Source organism: Rhinopithecus bieti, unplaced genomic scaffold (genome assembly GCF_001698545.2).
Source record: "Rhinopithecus bieti isolate Rb0 unplaced genomic scaffold, ASM169854v2 scaffold_65646, whole genome shotgun sequence".
NCBI classification, from domain to species: Eukaryota; Metazoa; Chordata; class Mammalia; order Primates; family Cercopithecidae; genus Rhinopithecus; species Rhinopithecus bieti.
This window is the reverse complement of record NW_016825020.1, coordinates 295120-310213: the sequence shown is the minus strand read 5'-3', so window position 1 is coordinate 310213 and position 15094 is coordinate 295120. Positions and strand designations below refer to the sequence as shown.

General features: G+C 46.5%; 1 protein-coding gene across 5 annotated transcripts in view; it reads left to right on the top strand.

The window, feature by feature from the left end:
• Positions 1–5514: 5514 nt before the first annotated feature.
• ARFGEF2 (ARF guanine nucleotide exchange factor 2) overlaps positions 5515–15094 on the top strand; it is a 114179-nt gene continuing 104599 nt past the window's right edge. For 3 of the 5 annotated variants that reach the window (XM_017862771.1, XM_017862770.1, XM_017862774.1), the window contains exon 1: positions 5515–5812. In XM_017862771.1, coding sequence (XP_017718260.1) covers positions 5692–5812 — 121 coding nt within the window. In that variant the 5' untranslated portion in view covers positions 5515–5691. The other 2 variants (XM_017862772.1, XM_017862773.1) reach the window with 2 other exon arrangements.

Sequence of the window (15094 nt, the reverse complement as noted above, 5' to 3'; positions counted from 1 at the left end):
AAAAAAAAGGCCGGACGCGGTGGCTCAAGCCTGTAATCCCAGCACTTTGGGAGGCCGAGACATGAGGTCAGGAGATCGAGACCAGCCTGGCTAACACGGTGAAGCCCCGTCTCTACTAAAAAAAAATACAAAAAACTAGCTGGGCGAGGTAGCGGGCGCCTGTGGTCCCAGCTACTTGGGGGGCTGAGGCAGGAGAATGGCGTAAACCCGGGAGGCGGAGCTTGCAGTGAGCTGAGATCCGGCCACCGGCCACCGTACTCCAGCCTAGGCGACAGAGCGAGACTCCGTCTCAAAAAAAAAAAAAAAAAATTCTTCTCCTGCCTTCAGTCTCTTTCCCTTTTCCTCCCTCTCCCTCCCTTTCTCTCATTTTCTCTTGGGTCACTCACTCTGGGAAACAGGAGATACCACAGCATTAACACATGCAAGCAGCTCTACCGAGAGGAGTGGAACTGAAGCCTCTGTCCCATCAGAGGGAGCTTCTTTGGAAGTTGATCCCCCAGCCCCAGTTGAGCCTCATCTGACTACAGCCCCAGATGACAGCTCAATAGCAATCTCACGACAGAGCCTGATCTAGAAACACGGGTGCTGCTCCCAAATTCCTGACCCACAGGAACTGAGATAAGAAACATTTGCTTTTAAGCTACTAAGTGTCAGGTCATTTATCACGCAGCAACAGATAACTAATACACAGATAAATAAACATCATCATTTCAAATTCAGTTCAGTGCAACTAACAGAAGATGATATGGAAGCAGGTGGTGGAGGCAGGAGGGATAAAACTGAGAGGCTGGTGACCTTGTGGGTGACATCGAGCTGAGAGCAGAGTGGTGGGAAGGGGGCAGCCATCGGTGCTTTCCAACCCTAGCAGATACTACACTCCCCCTTTTATAACTGCAAGGCCTTTTTTAGCTATTCTGAAATGAAATTCATAGATAATAAAATCTTCCTACACACATAGTTTTAATAAGACTACGAAGGTGAAACAAAAGGAATGCAATGTATAATTTGCAAATTTTCTTACAATAGATAAATACTCAGATACAATTACACTAGAAGGTGTAATGAAGCAGGCGAATGCTGGAACCTAAAAGTGGGATCCCCTGGAATTGCCACAGCTATATTTGCAGGCTGATCGGGGTGCCCTAGCAGCAAATCAGATACCATAGCTGGTGTAAATGACAGCAATGTGGCTTTAAAGTGGTAAATGATATTTGATACATTTCCAGACAAAATACATTTTTCTGGCCAGGTGTGGCGGCTTACTCCTGTAATCCCAGCACTTTGGAAGGTGGAGGTAGGAGGATTGACCGAGACCAGGAGTTTGAGACCAACCTGGGCAACACAGGGAGACCCTATCTCCACAGAAATATTTAACAATGAGGTACAGTGGCACACACCTGTAGTCCCAGCTACTCTGGAGGCTGAATTTGGAGGATCATTTGAGCCTGAGAGATGGAGGCTGCAGTGAGCCATGATCACACCACTGCACTCCAGCCTGGGCAACAGAGTGAGACTGTCTCAAAAAAAAAAATTGTAAAATTAGCCAGGCATGGTGGCACACATCTGTAATCTCAGCACTTTGGGAGACAAAGGTGGGAGGATCGTTTGAGCCAGCAGTTCCAGACCAGCAGGGACAACATAGGGAGACCCCCATCTCTACAAAAATATTTTTTCAAATTAGTTGGGCATGGTGTTGCATGCTCCTGTAATCCTAGCTATCCAGGAGACTGAGGTGAGAGGATCACATGAGTCCAGGAGGTCAAGGCTGCAGTGAGCTATGATCACACCACTGCACTCCAGCCTGTGTGATGGAGTGAAACCTTGTCTCAAAATACAGATACACACACACACACACACACACACACACACACACACACACACATATTTCCTTTGAATTGCAATGATATTTACATTTCTGGAAAATGTGGTGATGTTAAATCTACACAAGGGCCAGGCATGGTGGCTCACGCCTGTAATCCCAGCATTTTGGGAGGCCGAGGTGGGTGGATCACAAGGTCAGGAGTTCAAGACCAGCTTGGCCAACATAGTGAAACCTCGTCTCTACTAAAAATACAAAAAAATTAACCAGGCGTGGTGGCAGGTGCCTGTAATCCCAGCTACTCAGGAGGCTGAGGCAGAAGAATTGCTTGAGTCTCGGAGGCAGAGGTTGCAGTGGGTGGAGATCACGCCACTGCACTTCAGCTTAGGCGACAGTGCGAGACTCCATCTCAAAAAAAAAAACAAAACAAAAAACAACAAAACAACAACAACAACAAAACCTACAGAAAAGAAACACTTTATATGTAAAGCAGATTTAGATTCTAGGCTCAGATTGTTATCAATCAGTTTTTCATCTCCAGGCATGTCCGGCCATGTGGCATACATTGAATTGTTTGTTATATAGGATTGCTCAGCTCTCTGCAGGATGTGATCTAGCATTCCTGCTCCCTCTATTACGACAACAAAAATATCCCCCCAACAAAATTTCAAAATGCCCCTGGGGGTGGTACTGCCTTCATTGAGAAGCACTGATTAAGAGGGACGGAAACATGTAAGCCAAGCCTTTGATGGGAACAAAAAGGAGCCGAGAGTGGCCAGAGTCCTGAAGAAAAGGAGGAAGGAGACGAGATCAGAGAAAATGGCTGGGTCCCTATCACACCTTATTGGCTACAGTGTGATACTGAACTTGGACTCAATTCCAAGGACAATAGGGAGCCTCTGTTGGATTTTCAGCAGGGCAGTGACATAGTCTGGCCTTGCTGTGTGTGTGTGGTGGGGGGGCAGGTGGGATGGGCTCAAAATGTGTGACTCAGCAGACTGCACTGTACTCTTTCCAGAATTTCATTCATTCATTCATCAACACACAAGGATTGAGGTGTGTTTCAGTGATCTATTGCTGTGTAACAAGCAAGACCCCAAAATGTATTGGCATAAAGTAACAATTTATTGTTTTCTGCTATTCTGTGGGTCGGCTGGGCAGTTTTTCTGCTGGTCTCACTAGTCACTCGTGCTGCTGTATTCAGCTGGTGGGTCAGCTGGGAGAGCTGGAATGACTGGGCTCCCTATCTATGTACGCTTTCTTCTGGGGCTGCCACCATTTTGTTGTTGTTATTGTTGTTTGAGACAGAGTCTTGCTCTGTCTCCCAGGCTGGAGAGCAGAGGTGCAGTCACGGCTCACTACAGCCTCCACCTCCTGGGCTCAAGCAATCTTCCCACGTCAGCCCTCCAAGTAGCTGGGAGTACAGGTAGGCATCACCACTCCTGGCTAATTTTTTAAATTTTTTGTAGCATCAGGGCCTTGATATGTTGCCCAGGCTGGTCTCGAACTTCTGGGCTCAAGTGATCCTCCCGCCTCAGCCTTCCAGTGTTGGAATTACAGGCATGAGCCACTGATCTGCCCGGGGCTCCTTCTGAGTGTCATGCAGCATTCCCAGGCAGCAAAAGCAGAAGTGAGCCAGGGCTGTTGATGCTCTGGAACTTGTGCAGCCTCTTTTGTGTCACATTCTATTGGTCAAGACCAGTCACAAGGTTAGTCCAGGTTTAGGAGAAACAAACTCTACCTCTTGCTGGGAGTGACTGCGAAATCGCATTACAAGCACTGGAACTTACAGAATTTAAGGCCATGAAACATTTAACGTGACTGTGGACCAGGCCCTGGGGATACAGCCTGCCCTTCTGCAACCGTGCTTCAGTGAGACAAGCAATGGTCAACACGTACAAAAGCTCAGAAAGTACTGTGGAAAACATCAGCTAGGGAGAGAGGGGGCTACTTGAGACAGGTCCCATAGACGTCTGAGCTGAGACCTGAGCACTGGAGCATGCCGGCCTGGGATGTCTCTGCCTCTGAAGTTTCCAAGAAAGACAATTGTCTTTGCATAAGCCCATGGCTGCCCTTGGGGGAGGCAGGCGAAGGGGTCCACGGGATACCACTAATCCTTGCTGTGATAGCATCATTGTTGTAGAATGGAGTGGAAGCTGCCTTGGGGCCAGAGTATCTGTCCTCCAACGCTCCTTTGCAGGCTGTCTGACACTGGCCATCTGGGTTTCTTCCCCTGACTCCCAAAGCCCAGGTCCAGTTCACTGCACTGTGAGGGTTCACAGGTTTATAATACAATAAACTCCAGAGGGAGGTCAGTGCTTCCTGGTGGCACCATGCACAGCCGCGACATTCAGTAAACAGAAGTTCACTGAACTGCAAGGTCACTGCTGCTGTGACAGGTGGGTCATATGGATGTGTGTATCTTGCTAGTGGCTGTGGTGAAACCCTGCTTCTAGCGGGTTATGTCTATGTGGAGAATAGACATAAACACACCTTCTCTCTCTCCCTCTCTGTCTTCCTTTCACCTCCCCTCTCCCTCCACCCCTTCCATTTCCTCTTCTCCCAGCATGTTCTTTCCATTCTTCCTCACCTCCTTCCCCTTCACCTCCTTCCTACACCATTCCTTTTTCCATCTCTTTCCTCTTTTCCTAACTTCTGTTCCTCTCATCTTTTTCCTTCTTTTCTGCTCTTCCTCTGACAGCTCCCCTTCCTACCTTCTCTCCTTTCACCCTTTCTACTACTTTTACCTTCTCTCATTTCCACCTCTTTCTTTTTCACTTCCCCTCTCCCTCCTGTCTTTCTCCTCACTTTTTCTTTTACCTTTGTGCCTCCCTCTCACCTCTTCCCACATCACCTCATCTCCTCCGTAACTACCTCACCTCCCTTTTTCTTTTCTTTTCTTTTTTTTTGGGACAGGGTCCCCTTCTGTGGCCCAGGCTGGAGTGCAGTGGTACCATCACAGATCACTGCGGCCTCAACCTCCGAGGCTCAAGTGATCCTCCCACCTCAGCCTCCCGAGTAGCTGGGACCACAAGCAGCGCCACCAGTCCCGGCTGTTTTACTTTTTATTTTGTAGGTAAAGGGTCTCCCTATGTTGCCCAGGCTGGTCTCGAACACCTGGGCTCAAGCGATGCTCCCGCCTTGGCCTCCAGAAGCGCTGGGATTAGAAGCGTGAGCCGCCGCGCCCGGCCTCCCCCACTGCCGCCTTCTCATCTCCTTTCTCCCCCCTGACGCCTCTTACTCCCGATCACCTCTCATTCATTCACCAGCTTCCAGTCCTCGCTCCCTCACCTCTTTTCTTTCCTACTCGCCTTCTCCTCTTACCCCTTTATCATTTCTCCTTGTCACCGTTCTCTTTTTTGCCAGTCCTCTCGTTCCCCTTCCTTTCCTCCTCCTCATCTCCTCTCTTACCAGGTCATCTCCATTCTCGTGCTCCCCTTCACCTCCTGTTACCCCGCACTTCTCTCCTCTCATCTCCATCACCACCTCTCCTCCCTTTCACCTTTCTTTAGCCCCCACGTCCCCTATACCCTTCGCCCATGCCCGCTCCCCTTCCCACCTTCTCTTCTTCCCTCCACACTCGCTTTCTGTCTCTTGCCCACCTGACTCCGCTCCGCCCCCAGCCGTAGGCTCCGCCCCGCTGGGGGTCACGGGGCCGACGGACGCTAGGCGGCCGTAGCGGCCTCGCCAGTCACGTGGTCACGTGACGCGCTCCAACATGGCGGCGCCGTGGGGCCGAGGTGTCGCTTCCTGACGGGGCGGCGGGGACTGACGCGGCCGGTGCCGGCCGGGACGCCGGGCCCGCAGCCTAGCTCGCCATCTCGCTCACGCCGCCCGCCCGCGGGGCTGTCAGCCCCCGCTGGGCCGGGGCCATGCAGGAGAGCCAGACCAAGAGCATGTTCGTGTCCCGGGCCCTGGAGAAGATCCTAGCCGACAAGGAGGTGAAGCGGCCCCAGCACTCCCAGCTGCGCAGGGCCTGCCAGGTGGCGCTCGGTGGGTGAGCCCCTCCCGCCCGGCCCCGCGCTGGCCTCAGCACGCCGGCCGTTGCCCTAGCCTCCTCGGCCTTGGCCCGGCCTCCTCGCCTCCGCTTTCCCCCCGATCCCGAATTCCACCCTCCTGGCCTCCTCCTCATTATACCCCTGGGGGAAGTGTTGCCCGGGCAGCTCGGGACTGGCCCAAGGTCACCTAGCAAGTTGGTGACAACCAGAGCTTGTTCCTCAGGGTTCCAGCTCAGGACTTTTGTCACGATTCCTTGTCGCCCTGTTTCCTGATTCCTCCCCTCACCGCCTCCAAGTCCTAGAAACAGCCCTTGCCCCAAGTTTTTTCGTTACCTGAGCTCTGCTAATTGGGGTTCCCCTAGGTGAACAGAGCATGTAGGAAGAGCCGTCCAATTGGTTTAGGGAAACCCCTGATTCTTGTTTTAGAAGTACCAGTTGGAGAATGTTTTCCTTTCGTTTGGGGAATCTCCCATAGCTCTTTCCCTCAAGGAAGGATTGTAGAGGGTGTTCTGGATCTCCCAGTCATTGTAGTGAGCAAGACATCTGCCTATTCCTAGCAGTCCACTAAAATACAAGGCCTTTAGAGCAAAGATACTTGTCTGACTTATTCATTGCTGTATCCCTGGCGCACAGTAGGTGCTCAATAAATATTTGCTGATTGAATGGACCCTCCGATTATGGAAAGAGAATTCTAACTCATAAAGGCTTGGTAATTGATACCAAAATCACTATCCTATCTTTCAGTTTTAATCGTTTACCAAATATTTATCGAGTGCCCACTGCATACCAGGTACTGAGAATTCAGTGGGGGAACAAGACGGACGTGGTCCTTACCCCTATGGAGCTTATACTCGAAAAGAGGAGACAAAATAATTAAATAAGACAATAGATGAGGTGTTTTGGAATACTAATAAATACTGTTGTGAAAATAAAAGAGCAAGATGTAATAAAGAGGGCTTGAGGACTGCTTTCCATAGGGTGGTCAGGAAAGTAATCTTTTCCGAGAGGGTGACATTTGAGCTGAGTACTGAAAGGCAAGAACTAGCCACCATGTGGAGTTTCAGAAGAGGGTTCTTGGTGGGAGAATCCGTACATTTGACCAGAGCTGTCTTCAACTAATTCACTGCCCCAAGGGCTTTGGTTTGGAATCTATAAAGACCTGTTTTTCCTAACAAATTGAGCAAATGGAAAGTTTGATATTTAGTCACACAGTTTGAGATTGTTATCACCTTTCTCCCTTAAATTGCTACAAAGTATAGAGTAGTGTTCTTTTGGCATTTAGAAATAGGCTGGTGAACTTTGCACTTCCCTGGGAAGAAGGTCCCTTGCTTTCATCAGATTCTCAGAGGGGCCTAAATTCCCTCAGGGGCCAACTATTGATGCAGAAGTGGCAGTCTAGATAATCTGGAAACAGTTGCTAGTCCGTGAAATTCAGGATCAGTGGAAGGAATTTACTGAGATTTAGATTTTTGAAGCTTTTCTATTCCAATAACCAAGGCTAACTGTTGGGTATTGTTTTATCAGCAATGTGGGATAAGCACTGCAAAGCAGTTTGTTAGTTAGGCAAGAGCCTGGTATTTATAACTCCACGTTGAAATCCGCCTGGACTCTATCCTCTCAATATTGTTGTGGAGGTTTCAAAATAGTTATTTGGCAGAAAAGTTTTATTTTCTCTTCAGAAAACTTCTTAACATAAAATTTTACCAAAGTGTACATCGCATTATTGGAAGCTACTTATAAAAATTTCACCTGGATCATAAAGGGCCGTTAATGCTGAGAATTTAGTAGATATTTTCAGATCGTATCTTTGTTCAGAAGTTCAGATTTTGCTGACACAAGTTGTGGAATGCATGTTTTCAGTTTTTAGTAGTGAATTGTAAGAAATGGCCTAGATAGGAAGTAATTTGACTACAGGTTATATGAATCACAAATTGGGGTTGTGCCAATGGCATAATAGGAACTATCATAAGGGAACCGATGCATAATGTTAAGTGACCATCTTTTTAAAGAGAATAATTGTGTGTCATTGCTGTTAAATAGAAATGACTGCTTTTACTTAGAGTAGAACACATAGCATAATGCCTGGTGCTGTTTCACTCTGCCTCTCAAGGCCCAGTCTTGTGCCCAGTAGTCCCATTTAAGAAGATAAATTTGGGGCCGGGTGCGGTGGCTCACGCCTGTAATCCCAGCACTTTAGGAGGCCGAGGCGGACAGATCACGAGGTCAGGAGATCGAAACCATCCTGGCTAACACAGTGAAACCCCGTCTCTACTAAAAACACAAGAAAAATTAGCTGGGCGTGGTGGCAGGCACCTGTAGTCCCAGCTCCTTGGGAGGCTGAGGCAGGAGAATGGCATGAACCCAGGAGGCGGAGCTTGCAGTGAGCCAAGATTGCGCCACTGCACTCCAGCCTGGGCGACAAAATGAGACTCCGTCTCAAAAAAAAAAAAAGAAAGAGAAATTTGGAAAAATAGCTGAAACGAGCAAGTGTATAAGGAGCAGCTATGTGGTATTTTAGAGATTACCATGTGTAGATTGTTGTTAATTGTGATAAGAGGAACTGTAAATGACGGCTCAAAGTTGAAATGCTTGGATGATAAAGAGCATTTACAGGAAACAGCTTCTGTGATATGATTCCGCCAACTGTAGCATATTGGGGGAGGGGATCAGGGCTGCAGGGGCTGTATAGTGTAGATGTTAGCTAGGAGTGTATTCTTTGGGACTCTAGACTTCTGTGTTTAAACCTCCTGCCCTCTACTTGCTACCTTTGTGATCTTGGACAAGTTACTTAATCTTATACCTTCCTCATAGGATTATTGTAAAGATTAAGTTAATTGACATGTACAGAAAACTTGGCATGTAGTAGGTGCTCAGTAAATGCTTGCTGCTATTACTATTTGTTTTTTATTACTATTTTAAGCTGTGACAAACCACAGAAGCTGTAAGTACTCTGGTTTGATGTTCTTTACCTTGGTTCCTCGTTCAGGAATGACTTACTGCTCTATTTGGTTTGTAGATGCAATAAATAAGAATGTGATTACATGATTGAAAGGCTGTGTTGCAGTATTAACTTACTAAACTCAATGAAGACAGGGGTTGTCCATCGTAAAAATTGTGATAATCATGATGGAACAGATTTGGAGTAATCGCAATGATTCATCTGCACTATATACCAAAAGCATAGATAGGGACTGTCCAAGTAGGGGATAGTGTCCTTCCAACCTTTATCTGGAGAAATCAGAAGAGCCTATGAGAGTATTCATCGCCCCAAGGACACTGTTGCTCTTTACCTTGTTAATGAAACTTTGATATATATTAATAATCTTCAACCTTTCAGCCCTCTGTTGGAGAATATAATTACATTCTTAAACCTCCCTTTTATAATTGTCTTATTTAAGACTCTTCTTCTCCCATGATGTCTCTTTAAGTTATATTTCTGCTCTTAAACTATATGAAGTTTGGAGACTTAATAGGATAATCTATTTTAAAATTCGATATGGAAAAATGTATCTATGACTGGGCACTGTGGCTCATGCCTATAATTCCAGCACTGAGCCCCAGAGAAGTTAAGTTGGCCAGGGTAACTCAGTAAGTGATGGAACCAGGGTATAAACACAGGCAATCTAGCTCCATAGTCCAAGATCTTAACTGTTAACTACCATGTTTTCTTGCTTCTCCGTATGAAAGTTCTTATGTATAAAATACTCATGGAATCTTTTAAACAATCAGTATACCGCAGTGGAGTTTCAGGAAAGAGACCGTATGTTCTATAGCTGAATTTTGAGATATATTTGAAAGCTTTGAGTCAAAAGATAACAGCTCCTCAGGTTTTACTGCACATATGCTCGGTTTACTTTAATTAGGGGCTAATGGAAAGAAAGAAATGAGAGTAAAGAGCTGATTTCACATAAGCTTCATTTGAGTTATTCAGTTTTCTTTTCTTTCTTTCTTTTTCTTTTTTTTTCTTTTTTGAGACAGGATCTTGCTCTCTGGCCCAGGCTGGGGTGCAGTGGTGGGGTGCAATCTCAGCTCACTGCAACCTCTCCATCCCTGGCTCAGGTGATCCTCCCATTTCAGCCTCCCAAGTAGCTAGGACTACAGGGACGCACCACCCACCCGGCTAATTTTTCTGTTTTTAGTAGAGATGGGGTTTCTCTGTTGCCCAGGCTGGAGTTAATCAGTTTTTCTAATTGATGATATCTCTTCATCAGCAGTAAACTCCCTCTTATTAATTCCTTAGTTGTGACCTGTTATTAATTCTGGATTGTGATTCATTTCTTTGGGCACAGCAGGCAATGGGAGACCAAGGCTAAGGAAGAGAGCAGCTTGCCTGTATCCACACAGCTGGGTGGGGAAACGTAGCTGCAGCACATGATGTAGCTTCACATAGATCATAACATCCATTCTTAGATTTGCCCCTCCGTTTAATATATGGGATTTAGGATTCGGATGGGTCATTGGTGACCTTAACTTAAGTTGTTTTGGTGCTGTGATGGAGGTGAAAACCAGACTGGCATGGGTCGAGGCGTGGGAGGTGAGGAAACAGATGGTGAGCATAGACAGCTCTCCCAGAGTTTAGTTGTGTTGTAAAGAGAAGGAAGGAGTGGCTCCTGGGAGTTGTTTGTTTATTTAAAGGTAGAAAAGACTTTAACTTTAAATATTGTTAAGGGATCCAGTTAAGGAAGTATATTCCTAAAGCTTAGTTGTATATGGGTGTGTATAAAACATACAAATGGGCATTTATCATATGGACATCTGTGTGTTCAGAAAAATCATTCTCATCATGAGGATTACTGTGAAATTTGAAAAATAAAAAAACATGGCCAGGCACGGTGGCTCACGCCTGTAATCCCAGCTCTTTGGGAGGTCGAGGCGGGCGGATCACTTGAGGCCAGGAGTTCAAGACCAGCCTGAGCAAAATGGCGAAACCCCATCTCTACTAAAAATACAAAAATTAGCTGGGCATGGTGGTGCACACCTGTAATCCCAGCTACTTGGGGGGTTGAGGCAGGAAAATCACTTGAACCCGGGAGGTGGAGGTTGCAGTGAGCCGAGATGGCGCCACTGCACTCCAGCCTGGGCAACAGAGCGAGACTCCGTCTCAAAAAAATAAAATAAAATAAATAAATAAATTGACATAACAAGTCTTTAAATTGAAATGAAGAAAAAAGCCTTTAATTTTAGCAAATTCTAGTGTTTTGATTACACATTTTGTTTACAAGTGCTGTGTATCATAAAAATTTTGAGAAATAACAGTACTCAGGACCCTGGAAGATTACTTTTTGTTGGAAACCACTATGGATTCTTCAGGAGGAGGTTATCTGTCTAGAAGCAGCGTCAAAAAACTGGGTTGTTGTTGATTATTTAAAAGCATTTATATGTAGGATTGGCAGAGAGTTGATTGAGAGTTTGAAACTTTGATTTGCTTATTGATAGTTCAGTGATCCCTTTTTGGGCTGCAGTTTTCCAGGGTGGTAAAGATAATAATAATACCTTCATCACAGAATTATTGCAAAGGTTAAATGAACTATTCATTAAGTAACTGGCACAGTACCTGGCACCTAATAGATGATCTGCTGAAATTCAGAGGCATTGGTGTCGCAATCTTTTTAAATTTAGTTTAGTTTAATTTTTTTGAGACAGAGTTTCGCTCTGTCGCCCAGGCTGGAGTGCAGTGGCGAGATCTTGGCTCACTGCAAGCTCCGCCTCCCGAGTTCACGCCATTCTCCTGCCTCAGCCTCCCGAGTAACTGGGACCACAGGCGCCCGCCACAACACCCGGCTAATTTTTTGTATTTTTAGTAGAGACGGGGTTTCACCGTGTTAGCCAGGATGGTTTCCATCTCCTGACCTTGTGATCCGCCCGCCTCAGCCTCCCAAAGTGCTGGGATTACAGGCGTGAGCCACTGCGCCCACCCGGTGTTGCAATCTTTAAAAGAAAAGGAATTGAATGCTTGCCTTTCTCTGCTTCCCCTATTAGTTGGTTTATAGACCTTTTTGCAAGTCTCCAGCATGAGAGAAGCAGTGGTTGGATGGAATGAATTTAGAGCTCTATCCTGTACTTGTAAATCTCAGGGGAGAGTCTGCAAGCAGTGCTAGGGAAAACAGTAAGACCATTCTTCATGAAAAAGAGTGAACTTGTGAAAATGTGTACTTAATCAGCAAGAACATGGAGTGTCCTATATAAATAGCTCAGAGCTGTGTTTAGCTCTCACCAGTTTCACCAGGCTTAGGGGGCCTGCCAGGAAAATACTTGACTTTCTTTCCAGCAAGGTTATCCTAGAAAAAATAGTTTTGCATTTGCTGATTCATTTCTGAAATCTTCCAGTGGGAAGCTCGTTTCTGTTTAGTGTCTTGGGTGTAAATAAGCCTTCTGGCTTGATATTTTATTAGGTTTTATACTTTTGTGAGAACAGCCTTGTTGTGCTAGGACACAAAATTCTTAAGTTTTCCTTCCGTCCTAGGGAGTGGTCAGTGTATATTTGTTGTTCTGAATATAGTCCTTTTGCCTGTTGACTAAACCAGGCCCAACATTTATTCTGAAGATATTTATTTGGATTACACTCCTGATGTCATGATGTAGAGGGATCAAAACAAACAAGGACCCTGTTCTGAAGGAGTTTGCAGTTGAATGGGGGAGATGGGCATTGTTCAGAGGATATGCCCTCTAGGTCATAATGACAACCCGAGAAGTACTGAAGAAGAGATACCTGGTTCTGCAAGGGCAGTTAACAGAGGAGTGAGGGAAGACTTCTCTGAGGAAGTCTCACTCATCATTCATTGAGAATTAAGTAGTTGGGGGTGGGAGGCATTTCAGCAGAGGAAACAGCCTGAGTGAAGGCTCTGTGGCAGAGAGGAACACAGTTGTTGGGGAAACTGAAAGAGGCCAGTGTGTGGTTGGAACATTACTTGAGCAAAGAGAGTGGAGATGGAGTGAGAGATGTAGGCCAAGACCCCAACATGCAAGACCTGGAGCTCATGGCTAGGAGTTTGATTTTTTAGGTCAGAAGCAGTGAGATGACACGGAGGAGTTTTATTTTTATAATTAATTAATTAATTTTTTGAGATGGAGTCTCGCTTTGTTGCCCAAGCTGGAGTGCAGTGGTGCGATCTTGGCTCACTGTAAGCTCTGCCTCCCGGGTTCACGCCATTCTCCTGCCTCAGCCTCCTGAGTAGCTGGGACTACAGGCACCCGCCACCACGCCCAGCTAATTTTTTATATTTTTAGTAGAGGATAGGGTTTCACCATGTTAACCAGGATGGTCTCCGTCTTCTGGCCTCGTGATTCGCCTGCGTCGGCCTCCCAAAGTGCTGGGATTACAGGTGTGAGCCACCATGCCCGGCCAACACTGAACAGTTTTAAACCAGAAAGCAGGTGTTAGGATGACCAGGTGTGTTATTTTGGAAAGATCATTTGGACCACTGTGTTCAGAACATCTTAGGGGAAGACCAGAGGGATTGCCAAGGAACCAATGAAGAGACCATCTTAGTCAATTTTGTGCTGCTGTAATAGAATGCTACTCACTGGGCGATTTATAAAGAACAGAAGTTTATTTGGCTCACAGTCCAAGAGCATGGCACTAGCATCTAGCTAGGGTCATCCTATGGCGGAAGGCGAGAGAGGAAATGGGGGTCGAACTCATCCTTTTATCAGAAGCCCACTCGTGCAGTAACATATTAGTCCATTCATGAGGGCAGAGCCCTTGTGACCTAATCACTTCTTAAAGGCTCCACTCTTATACCATCACAGTGGCAATTATTTTGCAGCAGAGTTTTAGTGGGGACATTCAAACCATTACAGGCAGTTACCATTGTTTAGTTAAGAGATACTGGTGGCCTGGACTAGTGGTGACAATAGAAATAGAGCAAAGAAAATGAATTTCCAACCTGGTTAGAAGATGAAGCCAACAAAACCTTGTGATGGAGCGAGTAAGAGCATGGGAAAGAGGATTGATAAGCTTGACTCCCCCATTGCTGACTCACTAAGCTGGGTGGATGCTGTCTCTTTTTAAGATGGGAATGAACTGATACATAGTATGTCAAGGGTGATAAATACTATGAGAAAAGACTGGAAAGATCCATCAGAGTAAAGTGAGAGAAAAAGCAGGTAAGGAGATACAGTGTATGGGCGACAAGGAGGTGGCAGTATTAGGTGGTGAGGAAGTCCCGTGAAGAGGACATCGGAGCAGGGATCTGAAGGAAGTGAGGTGGTGAGTCATGGAGATGTCTAGGGGGAGGGAGGGCATTCCCAGGAGCAGGAATAGCTCCTGCAAAGGCCCTGGGACAGAAATGTGCTTGGTGTGTTCGAGCAAGTAGGCCAGGGCCAGGGTGGTAGAAGGCGAGAGCAGAGGTATAGCAGGGGCCAGATCACGTAGAGGTTTGGAGGCCAAGATTTAGAGTTTTAATTTTACGCGGAGTGGGATGGAAAGCTACTGGAGCATTTTGAGCAAAGGAGCGATGTGATCTGAATTACATTTTGAGGGCATCCCTCTGGCTGCTGTTAAGAAAAGCTGTGGGTGGAAGGAAGGATAATTGCTGAAGCATTGAGACCAGTTACAAGACCATTGTGATGGCCCAGGTGGGAGATAACGGTTGCTTGGTCTAGGATGATGGTGGTGGCCTAGTGTGGTAAGAAGGGATCATCACTGTTCAATCAGGTTCTAGATATTATGTATAGTGTGAAGTTCCTGAGAAGGCAGATAGGGATGGGAGATGACAGAGGTGGAGGGGTTGGACACCCACTTCCTTATAGCAGGAGAGAGCAGAGAGCAGGCCAGAAGTAGGTCAGGTTGTAGGTTTGCTAACAGCAAGCTGAGGGAGTCTCCTTGTGCCCACTTCTAATTTCTGAGTGAAGTAGGAGGCCACTCCATTGGATATGAGTAAAGAGGATGGCAGCAGAACAGTGATGATCGGAAGGGGAGAGATGGGCCGTTGAGGGTGGAGAAATGTGCAGTAGCCATCGTGGAGAGTGAGAGGTGACCAAATTACTGGGCAGCATTTCAGGTTTCATTCGTGATGGGTAATTGGGGCTCTGTAGGCCTGCCAACCTGCCCTGTTGTCAGAGGTCTGCTTAGGCGGAGACAGGTGAAAAGGGAACACTAGTACAATCTAAGTTTGGGATTTTGCCACAAGTTAAGACTGAAGGTCAGAGAGCGTCCAGGCTGTTGATTGCGTGTCATCTGATAATAGCCCTGCTAATGAGATCTACCCTGGAAAATGAGGAAAAAGGAAAGCCAAGAGGTTGGCCATCTCAAGGTTTGACAGGCCAGAGACAGGTT